Genomic DNA, 14,704 nt, shown 5'->3' on the forward strand with positions numbered 1-14,704 from the left:
TCAAATCTAATCACAGCAGAGCTTATTAATCGTTCCTCGAGTTGTGTGTAATTTACACAAGGCAGTAATCAATACTGTCTGGGGGGGGAAAAAGTGATGTTCCTCACAGGACACCTCAAGCTAAACTCCAGAATTATTCAGATTCAATGAGAACTGAAGTACATTTCTACTTTGCAGACCAACCAGTCAACAGTGCCCATTTCTATGCCTATCCATTTCTGTTCTTCACTACAAACACAAACTCATTTGTAGAGCAATAGCAAACATTATATGTAATGGTTTGTACAGAGATATAAGGAAAAATACCTGCAAAATTAAAATACAAAAACTGGTTCAAAAGCATCAACACTTGATTTGCCGATACAGTTATTCCATATGTAATGACTTTGACGAAGGGTTTTCAAAAGCTTTCTCATTTATTTTCAAGATAGCATCATAGAACAAACAGAACGCACTGCAAACAAGTGTGCAATCCAGCTCTCTTTCTCCAGTGCCATGGAGGACACATGGCTACCAAACACCATGACAGAATCACCTCGCTATCTGTTAAGGACCACTGCGTGCACCATTACCTTCCATTCTACATTATGCTCCTATACATTCCTATTAAATGTGATTTTGGTATCTTTGGAAATGAGTGGCACAACAGCAGAACACATGGGCTATACATATGAGTAGTAATGACACCAGTCTCTCCAGCACTGTTCCTCACATGCCTCAGTGAAACTAACAAGTCAGGAATGAGCATCCACCAGCAAAACTACATGCAAACCAGTGCAGCTTCAGCATTTCCAATGGACCTTTCAGCAACTCAGCCTGTGCTTACCAAGGGCCTGTCTTACATCTATGCATGGTGCAAGAGATCAAGAAGCAGCACATACTTCTTTATTAATCTCTCCTAGGCTAGCCTGGGAGCCAACCTAGTGGAAAATTCAGTTTCTTTATCTCATCCCTTCTTTTTGCAGAAGATTTTACCACCTCACCTCCCCGGAATTCTCATTCTAGTTTGGTAACAACAGAGCTGATGGGAGAGGGCCAGGAGTCAGGAGCACAACGTCACTGGGAGGACAGAATGGGGAAGGAAAGATGAGGGAAAACAAACATCAGGGGGAAAAAAAGCTCATGCACGCTCACCATAAACAGAGCATTGTTCAATTATTTTTAAATCTTCTCAGAATTTCTCATGTCTCACAGGTCACTGCGCTCCCTTTCATTTTAAATTCCATTTGTGAAAAGCCTTGAAGACAACCACGTGACTGGAATTTCCACCTGGCTCTCCCCAGCAGCACGCTGCCTCTGCAGCTCCTTTCAGCACTGAGCAATCTTACACTTTAATGCATCCCGAACTGGGGAAAGTTCCCTCTACGAGAAAATGTGATTGATTGTTACAATGACAGTAATTGCATTTTAGTAAAAGTAACCATTATGGTAATTTTCCTCAAGGAAGAGACATTTAACTAACTTAAGTAACTTGTTACTTTTCAACATATTAACTTTGGCAAATTTAACATTACAAATGTACAGAGTTCACAGACACAACAATATGCCTCACTTAGTGAGTGTGCACACTTCTTTCATTCTATACATCAAGCAATGTTTCAAAATAGAGTAAGCTAAGAAAAAAATCTACATTCATAACACAGCATTAATTAAACATTACGAACAGCTACAGTACATCTATTGCCAAGTCTCCTGTTGAAAAATTCTGAGTTTAAAGAAGCAAACTTCAGATCCTTATGAGATAATTAATCATAAGCATCTACCGAGATGAAATGCCACCTCTGAGAAAACCATAACAAAAGATGTTAAAGCAAAGCACATCAACAGTAAGCAGCGATGCACCACTACAAGAGGCAGGGAAGTGAATGACAAAGAGAAACATAGTGGGAAATAAACAACTCCAAAAAAAAGTACAGCACCCCATGGCTGTAGATAACACAGTACAGAGGGTAAGAGTAACTTCTGTTAAGTAGCAAAAAGCAATCGGTGTTTAATTTCACATATTGCTTGAATACTGACAAGAAACTAAGCATGAAGAAGGCTGTTAAAAGCATTCATTCAGTGGAACATAAAGGCTGTAGCAACTCCTTACTAAAGCGCAGCTTGATAGTTAAGAACTCCATCATCAACTAACTGAAGCCCCGGGTTCTGTCTCACACTACTTCATGTGAGTTAAAAATCAAAAAACACCTTTAACCTAATAGCCATTCCTTATGCTTTAAAGACATTCTTAACCAGAGCCGGTTGAACTTCCACACTTCTGAAAAAAGAATGTAAACAAGCTGGACTGATTCCTTGGGTGGTTCATTTCATTTTCTTTCTTTTTTTTTTATTTTTAAAGAAATTCCCTTTGAATGGAAATAAGAAAAGTCAGAATTTCAATATCAATTTTCAATTAAACTTCCCTGCCTTCCCTGAAGTCATTTGTGTTCCTCTGGTTCCTTTGAACACCCAAACGCCCTTAGTAGATATTGCAGAAATGTATGTTTGCAACGTGTGTTTTCATACATGGTATTAAAAGCAGTAAGTAATGAGTGTGGGGTTTTTTAATTGATTCAGATCAAAGAGTTCAACACTGTGATTCCGCTATTCAGCTGGATTGGCTATTGGTTTTACCATCTCCTTACTTGAAGATCCCAGTTACACTTTGAGGATTGAATAATGTTGATGGTAATAATACAGAGAAGAGACAAAAAAGAGAAAAGGGCAAATAAGAGGTCCTAACACTAATCCATATCACTTCAACATCCACTGCTCCCCTTCCATCAGCTGCACTCAAAATCATTTTAGACAACCTCTTCAGTCAGTTTGTTTGTTCCTAATGGCACATACGCCTGAGACTTAGACAAAGATTTGTTTCATTGCTCTTATAATTGAAAGCAGCTACTGAGCCCTAGGAAAAGTCCAGAATAATCAGGATGAATGGGAAATTAATACAATTCCTACAATAAATCATTCCCTTCTTTCAAATACTTCCAAGGTAAAACCTTTCCCGTATTTTTCATCTTCTACTACATTATAACGAAATAACTATTAAGAAAGCTCCAAAGGTGGGCTGGTTGTTCAAAGATAGAATGGAATTAGAAATAAATCAGCAGCTGACACGCAAACAGCAATAACCCAAAGCATATGTTAAGAGCTTACTAACGCCCATTCCACTATGGAATCTTGTAGGACTATTTTTATAATGCAGTGTCCTAGTTAGTTTTAAGAAGAGGAGGAAAGTTACAGTTTTAACATAATCTGCAGTCGACCTCTATAATTAGTCCCCAATGTTTTCCACAGCTTCTAAAGTTCCAATGGCAAGCTACACTCCTGAGTTCTGCTCTACAGACTGTAGAAGTTGATTCCTTGACATCAGTTGAAGGAATTAATGATTTTGCAGGGTTCTACTGCAGTTCCAGACACAGTGGGCTCGACACAACCCAGAATTATTTATTGATCTCTGACCAGATGCACAGGTTAACTGTGAAACAAAGCCACCAATCAGCTGTGGTGCAGCTCCTCCCCTCCCCACGTCCAAATGCTGCCTTTAACAGTGCTGCCGCCTGTGCAAAAAAAAGCCTATTAGCGATGGCCGGATCACCCAACAGAGCCAGCACAGGGAATGCAGCTCCAGAGGAGCTCCACCCAGCAAAGGAGCATCTCTTAATACCTACTCCAAACTGCCATGCAGCATCACTGCCTCGTTCCAGTCTCTCCTTCAAGTGTCTGGGGTCAGAGAAAAGCAGCAGCTGTGGTTCACAATGATTAGATAAAAGTGCCAAGCAGGCAAATACAGATTGGGACTTATATGAATAACTTGCACATAATGCACTAAATTTGGCAAGCTTATAGTGGCAAGATGGTAAAAAAATAACATAGCTAGTATTTGCATTTGAATTTAACTTTTATTGAGCTATAATTGTTTCAGAAATTCCAAGCATAACAGAAGTATTCATAAGTGCTATGTAAGACTTGTAAGGCTAAATAAAGCAGTCCATGCAGCTAACCATGAGCCATAATTTTATCCTCCTGCCTCATGTCCAGCAATGTGATGAGTGAGACGTGGATGTGCTTTCTGCTACATAATTTGGGATGAATGAAAGTTTGAATATGTAATTCTTTAGAATACAAAGATAAAAACACTTATGAAATGCATAATTTATACTGCGGGTCTAGGACCATTTGGAATAGAAGAGATGAGCTACTTAAACAATCAGTTTGTAATACCAACAGCATAATTCATCTCAGTCACGTACATGTTTGCAATTTTTTTGTTGCACAAATAAGAAATGTAATTATCCAATAGAGAAAGTATCAGCTGTGAGAGTTCGAAAGAGAGTAAAAAACATATTTCAGTGGGTGTGGAAATGTGTTTTAGTTAGACAGTTTGGATCACAGAATGTAAGACTCAAAGCTGGTTCTCGCAAGCGATAAATGGGTACAGAAAGGTAGGTAATGTAGACAGAATTAGACCAAGGCCACACGTTGGGCTCTATCCAAGAAGTGCCAGACCTGGGAATCAGGAAGTAAAAAGATGTCTGCTAGGCCTCCTTTAGAATGTCTGGCTCATTTAGCAAGGAGCCACAACTTGAGCCGCAATTTAACCAAGCCCTCGCATCGAAAAAGTGGCTCCTGGTTTTCTTCACACACTTGTTCTGGTTTCATCACCATGAAGGTGAGGACCTTCAAGCCAACGTAAATATTTGTGAGGCTGGGAATGAACTGAGTTCAGAACTAGCTTAAAGCTAATGTTCTGGTTTGGTTTGTTTGCTGGGCTAGTGTTGAACCAAATCAGTTCCCCAATCAGTTATGTGTGCAGCTGCAAGAACATTTGCGCAGAGCAGGGCAGCATCTTCTGACTTATGCTGGCTTAAAGTGTTTGTGGAAGTACAGCACGAATGTAACTAAAGATCTGCTATAGTTTAACACAGCTAATAATCCACAAATGCCATTCCAGAACACAGGAATAGTTAAAGCATTTAAACGGCCTTCCCATGGCCTCACACAGGGGCCTAACCGAGGAGAGTTACAAACTGCTGCAGCAGGTGGAAAAATACATATGTTCTGAGGTATATTCCAACAGCAAGGACCAAACTCTGATTCCCAAGTCATTGCATCAAACTCAGCTATGACTAATAGGAACACAATAAACACACTTAGCAGGCTCTCACAATGTCACTCTTTGAGGAAGCTCCATTCTTACCTCCTTACTGCGTTCTTCCCACCCTAACCTGTCCTGCCATCATTTGATCCGCTTCAAAACTGCCTGCAGCTGGCAGCCTTCCTTCTCTGTGACAAGGTCACTTCTAGGCCTTATAGGCTTTGCTTAAAATTTACAATTAATTACAAACCATCGGCCTAAAATACATCATTCTTAATATACACATCTATCTATACATAAACACTTTATACGTAGGTATGAGAAATATATTCCTAAAAATCAAACAGCACTGTTAGGACACAGTAGCAAAAGAAAAACACATAAAGAATTCATCCAAAATAATAGTGAAGAGATTACAATGCTGTGACACTTCTGGTTTCTATGTTGAATAGATATTATGTTTTTTTTTACCCAAAGGCATCCACATTACAGTACCCTATTCTGAGAAGTGAAGTTTCTACACAGACTTGAGGAACCTTGTTCTCATAATACAGATCAGGGTTTTAAGAGTTCATCTTGAACTCTTAACAGCAAATTTGCCCCAATAAACTGCAAAGAAATGAATGTGAAATCACACAAGATAAATGCCATAGCAATAAAAACCAATACTACAACAACCTGACCCTAACAGACAATACAGTGAAAGCAACAAGCTCTGTGCAGATGACCTTCTATGACAAGACATTGCAAATCCTAGGAAGGAATCACCTGGTCTTCCAAGACAATACATGAGGTATTTATTAACTTCTATGGAAGTATTCTAAGGAAACAAAAGCCTGGATACCAGACCTAAAAAGATAAATGATCATTGGTATAAATGTTGCCTTTAAAGAAAACGATTCGTTGGAGAATGTATTTAAGTGTTCATTTACATAACGTTTTCTATCTGTGTTTGCTTTTAAACCAGAAGCTGGGAAACATTCATCTCAGTGTAGGTCCACAGGCTGCATCTGATTACATTAAAAAAGGAATTAGTCACACGTACAAACTCAGTGTAAACAGTTTTATGTAACAAGAAACAGACCAAATCCTATTCATTTGTAGTTATTAGTACTGCTCACGTGAACAAAATGAGCATACTTTGGCTGAACACCACAATACCTGAATATCCAAAACGGGGCTATGATTTCAACATGTATTTTAGTTTGTCCTTATGGAGATAGCTGGGTTCAGCAGTGACGTGTAAGATTTTTAAGTCTGATGATAAGCATAGCAAGAGAAAACTTTGATGGGCAGACATGTGGTGACACTATTCAAAAGCAAACCAGAGAGAAGCTTTCAATATGATGCATCTTAACTTGTTAATGCTGCATTTTCTTGTGTTCCAAAGCTGCGTTATCAAGGTAACTGTAAAACACCTCAATAGTTTTGGAACAATAATAACAGCAGCAATAATAATAATAATTCACAGTGATTTCATTGACCAGTCCACTAGAACTGAATATTTGTATTAAAACTCTTTTAAAATACAAAAAGTTTTACATAAATTCTGTATACTCATATGAAATTAAGAATAACTTTGAGGTAGCTGTTTACCCATGTATTTATGTAAAACAGGCAGCCCTGCAGTATCTGCATCTTTTCCCACAGTATGGAAAACTAAGCTGCCTAGAAAGGAGGAGATCCTTGCAAACAACACTGATTTCCTGCTGCTTTGCTCACTTCTTGTCTCAGCTCTATAAGGTCAGCGTTTGAAACACGTTTCTCTTTTCCTTCCAGGTATACTTAGAACACAAGGGGAGATTAACGAGGTAATGACAAAGGTTGCATCTATTATTGTTATTGCTGATATTATAAAGCCCATGTTTCTTACTCTGCATTTTAAAAATGCCTGCATAGAGACTACGAATGAGTCTTGCACAATAGATTCTTACCTACAATGCTGCTTCTGTGTAAACAGTATTGATCCAGTGTGGGAACGGCAAAGGCACAGATGAAACCCTCTAATCATAGCAGCGCTCTGAAAAGAAAAATGAGACAATGCTGGTTTTTTAATTCCCATTACTCCCTAAAAGGAAAGTTACATTTGTGCTGCCTCTAAACCAAGCAATGTGAACAATAGAACAAAACTAAGATCACATCCATTTCATGGTGTTAATGCTGCTGCTCACAGGCTCCCTGTAGATGTCTATGTCCCTGATACTGTGTCTTCAGTGCTCATGGGTCACAGTAAATGATTCATTAAAAACACACAGACAGACTGATCTTAGAAGTGGGCAAGAAGAGCTGGAGTTTAAGGCAAAGGGAAAAGGGAAGTAAAAAGTGACAAGGTAGAAAAGGGAAATGCTCCCAAAATCCATGTGAGCAAGGCAAGCGAAAAGACATCTAAAAAGAGACAGCAACTGTGTTGACATTTCATATCTCTTCGTGGGATAAAACTCATCCTTTTACAAATAATAATAGCAAGAACCCAGAGCAGGCACAAAGCATTCTGCATCAAGTACCTCACAAAAACACTAAGTAATTCCTGCTAAGGCCCGCACAATATTTGCACCTATCTACTTCATTTCTTTTTGGAAGCAAAATTCAACAGGAGCGAATCTCTAATGCAGTTCTATTCATGTTGTGTTTCCAAAGATACAGCTGAGCCCAGGTAAAGGTGTTGCATCCATGTAAGAAAACCGGGTTTTATTGTTCACATACTGAAAATAAGCACATTTCTGCTTTTTCTTAATTGTTTCCTTTCTTATACTACATTAAGTAGCTTTGCAAATGATGAAAGGCTTGCTTAGAGTTGAAAATAGACCAATACCTATAATAATATTGATACTACTGGACTGAAGACTGAGTGGGCTCCTCAACCCCAGACATCAGCAGTCATCCTAACCCAGACGTATCACTTGCCATGGTCGCATTAGGCTTCAAAATTGGATAAAAAATAAAGGAATATATGTTTTGCTTATGATTCCTCTGATCCTGATGAATACAATGGCCGAGATCAGCCCTTTAAGGAGGATTGCTGCTTTTGTGGATGGCCAGGAGGCTCCACTCTGCTCAACTGACACTGCAGGCAAAGACCTGCCCATGGTTAAGAACAAGGAGCAACTTGAGAAATCTCGAGATACCTCCTTCCTTCCTACAAAATTCATGCAAATGTTACACAGGTGGCATATTTGTGCTATTATATCTATCTATCTATATATATAAACACATACAATGGCAATATTTTTAGCTGTAATTTCCTGCTTATGTGGCAACACGACAAGCATCCCGAAGAAGCTGAGCAAAGTGAAAACGCAACCTGCAGAACAGGTCACGTTTAAATACTCTGCTATTGAAGAATATTAAAAGCTACAGATTAAGTAGGAGTGTTGTAATGCATTAATTAATGCTTGTAAATCATCCTGAAATGCCTGGATTAAAAAAAAAATGGCATAAAAAGTGTTGCCACACGCCCCGGTGCTTCATGATGCACACGATCCCATACGGCTTGTTTGATTTTGGGGTATTTTCCAATCAAAAACGTCACTGGAGGATGACTTTGTGTTGGAGGACTTTGTGTTGGTGTTTGAAGTGATGATCATAGAATCATTAAGGTTAACAAAGAGCTCTGAGATCCCCATGTGGACCCACCCCCCATGCCCACATCCAGGGCACATCCATGGGATGGTGACCCCCACCCAGTGCAGCTGTGCAGTGCCTGGCTGCTCTCTGGAGAACAAATGGCTCCTCATATCTACTCTGAACCTCCTCCAGCACAACTTGAGGCCATTACTCACCCTGGACTTACGTTTGGTGGCCCTGCCAGGCAGGGGGTTGGAACTACATGATCCTTGAGGTTCCTTCCAACCCGGGTCATTCTGTGATTGACTTGCAAACCCACACATGTGAATTACCTCGCACACAGCACCCAATGTAGCACCACGTAACGACAGCTCCCCACCAAGGGAACTTGGACCGTAACCCTCCAATGCACATCTATTGTTAGTGATGTAGTTATTGAGAACTTGGTGCTTCTTGCTTCTGAAATGCAGAAGTTAAATCCCAGCGCTGAGGCCTTTGTGCTTCCCCACATCAGTCCTCAACACCTAAACAAGCATTTCTTTGTCCCTGATGCAAACTATGGGCATCTATTAAAGCCACCAACGGGGCATTAAATAAAGGAGGGCTTCCCACCGCAGTCGTTACACAGAGCAGCTCTGAGGGCGGCGCGAGCACCACGCCCTGAGGCGGGAAGGCGGGGCGCGTGCACGCAGCCCGCTCGCGCGCCTCCTCAGCCGTGCGCGCGCACACGCGGGCAGGTGGGAGGGGAGGGGAGGGGGGAGCGCGCCCCGCCCCCTCGGGGTGGGTCTGGAGGGGGGCGGGGCCGAGCGGCGCTCCTCGCGTTGTGATTGGGCGGCGCGGCTGTCAATCCGATGCGGCGCGCTCTCGCACGGCGTGTCTTGCCGGGCTGCCGTGAGTGTGGAGGGGAGGGGGGGGAGGGGGAGGAGGAGAGGAAACAAAAACAATCGGCCGGGCGCCGCCATCTTGGGTCCGTTCTCCACGCCACACAAGTGAATGGGTAGATATGAAATTACCACAGGGGAGCAGCGGCAGCAGCAGGGTACGGAGGGTCGTTCCGAGCTGCAGGTTGGACTCGGGAGACTTTAGAGACGGCTCCAACCACCAGCACCGCCCGCAGATCGAAACCGGGCTCGGCCTTTTCTCCTCGGCAACCCTCAAACCGCACTGCTGGAGGGACAAAGTTGGTGTCCGCCGCTCTGACAACGGCAAAAGGGAGACGGGAGAGACCAGCCGAGATCCGAGCGGGACGGGAGTGAGGCGGGAGGAGAGCTAAGGACCGGGAGATAAGGACTGAGGGCTGCGAGCTCAGGGCTGAGGGCTGCGAGCTCAGGGCGGCACGAGGGCTTCTCCTTGTCAGCCCTTCTCCTGTGGGCCCTTCTCCTGTCGGTCCTGCTTCTCTTTTGCGTTTATTTGTTTGTTTTTCCCTCAAAAGCAGCAGACTCGTTGCGGGGCGATGTCCCCGGGGGCTGCCGAGGGAAGGGCCCTGCGGGCGGCCGTGCAGCCCTGAGCGGCCCCGCGGAGCGCAGCCACCGGGAGCCGTGCCTGGCCTTGCCGTTGCTTTGCTCTTTATTTTCTTTATTATTATTTTTTTTTCCCTTCATTTTGCGTTTAAATACCAAGCCGAGTCTCGGGGGAGCTGGGTGGGGGGGGGGGCATGGAAGCATCGTAGAGGGAGGAATCGTCGTAGAAGGGGGGGAATCGTAATTCGTGTTTCCCGTAGCGGAGCGCTCAGCCCCGCTGCCGCTCGGACTGTCGGAGCGCTGCCCGGAGCCGCCATGGAGCCGCCGCGCTGCCCGGAGCCCCGCGCTGCATAACGGGAACCGGGACATAGAGCGGGGAAACACGGAGCTTCATGACGGAGTGAGCGCCGATACACACCGCCTCGGATCGCACCCGGCGGCTCCGCCGTTGACTTCAATCAATCTTCCTTTATTTGCCGTGGATTCGTAGCGTACTTTTGTGAATTAAATCCCGCCGCTCTTGGTCCAGAAGCCAAATGACACGTGTGTTTTGAAACGCCGCTCACAATAGTTCGAGCCCCCCCGAACCCGGATTCTCGCTTTGAAGCGACCGTCGGTCTCCAAACGACCCCGATTTTACTGTTTGGTGAACACTATCAACGGAGAAGTTTGCTCTAGATCGCTTTATAACGGTTCCGCAAGAAGAGGGGATTTTCCGGCTTGCAGGACCGAGAAACTGGATGCTAAAAGTCACTTAAATGTTCTAACGCCATTGGAAAATGGGAGCTGCTACGAAGTTAGCGTTCGCTGTTTTTCTCATCTCGTGTTCTTCAGGTGAGTGCGTGCTTTTGTTGCTTTGGGCTCAGCTGTTGGAAGCACGAGGTGATTGTATCGGTGGGACGAGAGGTCATTTCTTGAGATGAGGTTTAGGTTGGATACCAGGAGGAAGTTTTTCACCCAGAGGGTGGTGATGCACTGTTCACAGGTTGCCCAAGGAGGCTGTGGATGCCCCATCCCTGCAGGCATTCAAGGCCAGGCTGGATGTGGCTCTGGGCAGCCTGGGCTGCTGGTTGGTGACCCTGCACACAGCAGGGGGTTGGAGCTGGGTCAGTTTGTGGTCCTTTTCTATCCAGGCCGTTCAGTGAGTCTATGAAATGCCGAACGTTTGGGGATGGCAATGAAAGATTCCTGTTCTCACTGTGATTCCCCGGTGCACAACTCTTTCAGGTACGTGCAGTGCTCATAGTGCTCATGTGGGTCCCACCCGGGGCTGTGCCCACCTCGTTCACTTCTGGGCAGTTCCCGGCCTCGTGTTTGCTCCAGTGGATTATTTACCAAGCTGTGAAATATTCCGAACTTAATTTAGGGCTCTGGAAGCGTCCAGCGGTGGATGGCAACCTTCATTAATGCTTCATTAGTTGGGAATAATTGCTGTTGTGAAAGCATGAGCTCATCCCGCACCGATAGCGAGGGCTGAGCACGTATCTGTGCGTGCACCGAAACAGCCCGAAAAGCCAGACTTTCCATTTCCGAACAGTGATTTGTGTTCAGCTGTTGGGTTTCGTGTTTTGCTGTTCGGTTTTTCACTTTCTTAGCACCTGAAACCCGGCGGTCGTGCTGCGGCTCTCAGACCTCAGAGACGAGCGGTGTGAGAGGCTCCATCCTTTGGGCTGGGAGGGAAATGGTGATGGAGCAACCGGTGGCTGGAGAGCTGCTGCCACCAGCTGCACCTGAAACCTGCAGAGCTGTGTAACACTCGTGTGTCGAGCCTGACCCTTCCTGCTCACGTGCTGAATGTGTGTGCAGCCCTGTGTGTGTGTTTCGATGCACTTTTGGGCTCTGTTCTGTGCAGTGCAGGGACACACTTGTTGCTCATCCTGAAGGCCGGCTGGCTTTGTGCGGGACTGCTCCAGGGCGGTAATGAGATCTGCAGAGCGATGATGCCTTTGAAAACTTCAGCCTTAGGATGCGAGGGATTTTGCTGAACGGCACATTTTCTTGTGGTTAGTAAATGGATAGTCTAGTCTTGTGTCTGTAGTGTTATTGATCAGTTCCGTGTGGGCTAAATGTGCTGTGAAATGGCGATCTCTGCCAGGGAGAAACTGAAAAAAAAACTCTTTCTGTTTTAAGCAGACAAATAGCAGGGCAGGTTAGGGAGAGATGGGAGTGGTTTTTTGGGTTATTTTTCTTCAGATTAGAGTACGCCATTTATTCCTATTGCGAAACAGCAGGCGATTTCTTGTAGTGATTTTGTCCTGCCCTGGAAGCTGCCTTTCATCTTTCCCTGATAGCTTCTTTTGGAAGAACTCGTGGAACCACATTCCTCTCCATTCAGGAATATCTTCTGCGGGGAAACTTTTCCAGCCCTCTGTCCGTTTCTGAAGCCGTGGTGCCATCTGTTCCTCCTCTCCTGCCTGTCTCTCACCTCCACGTCCTTCTTTCTATCGAGCTCCCTCTGCTTGGAGCTCAGAACAGCGACCTTGTTATCTAGCGTTCATTAAAAAGAGCCGTTAAGTAGCAAAACCTGACCCATCTTCTCCATTTCTTAGTCACGGTGGTGTCGGTGAAACAAATATTTCTCCTCCCTGTAAAGGTAGGAATAATCCTCGCTAAGGGATCGGAAGGTTGGCTGTGACTTGGACAGCGGTTCAAATATTAAGAGCATCGTTGTGGTGGTTATTCCTGTATTCCACATGAAGTATCCTGGTATTTAACACACATTAAACTATTTTCTGCTCTACTGCTTGGAGTAGTGGAGCTTCTGCAGACCTGGTGTGGGTATAAATATGAAGAGAAGGTTTTGTTTTTACACTCGGAACCATCCGATTCTGTGAGCTTCCAGCATGAAGCACAGCGCTTTGATGAGCAGCGTTCCTTCTGATCGCTGGCGCTCGCTCAGGTTCAAACTCCTATTGATCAGTCCATTCTCACATCATGGTCAAAAGAATAAGCTTCCTTTACAGTTTTTCAACGGAGAACAGAGTGGGGGGTGGGGGGAGGAACCTTCCTTCAATTGTTTATTCCAGAATATTGGCAGTGGCTGAAGAAATGCAGGAGTTCAGGTGTAAAGGCGACTGGTTCCACTCTCCAGCTGCTGGGCTCTGTGCTTGTATGTATGTATGTATGTGTGCATGCGGGGGTGTTGGGTTTCTGCCTTTATTTATTTGCAGTGTCCTTTGTGCAGCTATTTTCCAAAGTTGCTTACGTGGCCCATTAATGCTATTGTTCTTTAACTAGGTGAAAATGGTTTGTTCTGTGCCATGGGTGTGGAAGTGGGCTTCAGCATGAAGGCGTTTTATTTAATATCTCTGAACTGCTGTACAGAATGCTGGGAGCTTCCTTCAGAGGTGTAGGAATTGCCAGTGAGTTCAATCTATCAGTCTTTGCTAAGAACGTGGGAATATTTCCACTTTTTGACTGTGATATTTAAATAAGAGTTTCTGTGTTATGGTACCGACCTTCACAGCAGTTTGGATGGCTGGATAAAAGTGGGTATGGATTTGCACCCATTTATACTCATCCAAGAGAATGAGTTGAACGTGCAGGAGCTAAACTTCAAAGTGCCCCTGTGCAGTCATGTTTAGTTCCCTGAGCACCGTCTCTCTCATACCCTCCGTGTGTGTTAGTCCATGGAGGTGTTTGCCTGAATAAAGAGCCAAGGATCCTGAAATGATAATTAAGTCCTTCTGAACAGTAGAGTACGCTTCCCGTGCCTCTGCTCATTGTAAGCAAGCTTAATAAAGTGAATAAACCAGCACGTTCATCAAGGAACACTTCCCTTCAGATGCTATCTCTGTTCTCCCCACCCCCAAGGAAGTGTTTCTGTGTCCTTCCCTTCGTCATTACCGAGTTACTCATTATGAACTTTCAGGAATACATTGTACGCCTTCACTGCTCTCTGTGCTGTTTCCGAGCACGCAGCCCGTGCAGCTGGGAGTGTTGGGAGATGTTGAAGCAGTGGCTTCTATTTAACCAAAGTCTTCTATTGCGGAAGCTGCAGCTTTAAATTCCTAATGGTATCTCCCAAATGATCATTTCCTTTCTTCCGAGTTATCAGTTCTTTCTCTGTACCTGGGAGGTTGGCAGCAGAGTAGTTCTCCAGCTTTGAGTTTCCAGCAGGGAACAAGACCTGAATTTGTTGCACGCTTCATGCTAAGAATCACTTCAACCAAAGCAAGCACATCAGGAAGGTCTGCATCCTGTCTTTTTCCCCCTAATGTTGGATCATTCTTAAGCCTTTTTGGGAGTCGAGTCATTTAGCCAGAAGAAATGATTCAAAGATAATGCTGTAGGTATTTCCACAGCCTGGGGAATGGTTTGATTTTTTTATATTTATTTCTTCTTTCTGTCTCACACCAACTGTTATTAGGGGGGTTTATTTTCCCCAGACACTTAGACAGTAAGACAGTACTAAGGTATTGTGGCTCCAGGTTGATACTATAATGTTATTAGCAGAATTTTGGTCTGTAATCAACGCCCTATAATCTGCTAATATTGAACATCGTACTGACTGTAAGTCCTTGTGGGTTATGACAAAATATCTGTGATTGTGCTAATGCTGAACATACAGCTGTGGTTTGAGCTGGCTCTGCCT

At 44.1% G+C, this 14,704-nt stretch overlaps 1 protein-coding gene across 3 annotated transcripts in view; it reads left to right on the top strand.

The window, feature by feature from the left end:
* The first annotated feature begins 9,615 nt into the window (after positions 1 to 9,615).
* Positions 9,616 to 14,704, top strand: part of ACVR2A (activin A receptor type 2A) — a 50,381-nt gene continuing 45,292 nt past the window's right edge. For all 3 annotated transcript variants that reach the window (XM_085552932.1, XM_015869262.3, XM_015869263.3), the window contains exon 1: positions 9,616 to 10,944. Coding sequence is in view for 2 of the 3 variants with exons in the window: in XM_015869262.3 (XP_015724748.2) it covers positions 10,890 to 10,944 (55 nt within the window). In the remaining variant the exon portion in view is untranslated. The remainder of the gene's footprint in view (positions 10,945 to 14,704) is intronic.

Source organism: Coturnix japonica, chromosome 7, assembly GCF_054131305.1.
Source record: "Coturnix japonica strain WE chromosome 7, WE-NBRP24, whole genome shotgun sequence".
NCBI lineage: Eukaryota > Metazoa > Chordata > Aves > Galliformes > Phasianidae > Coturnix > Coturnix japonica.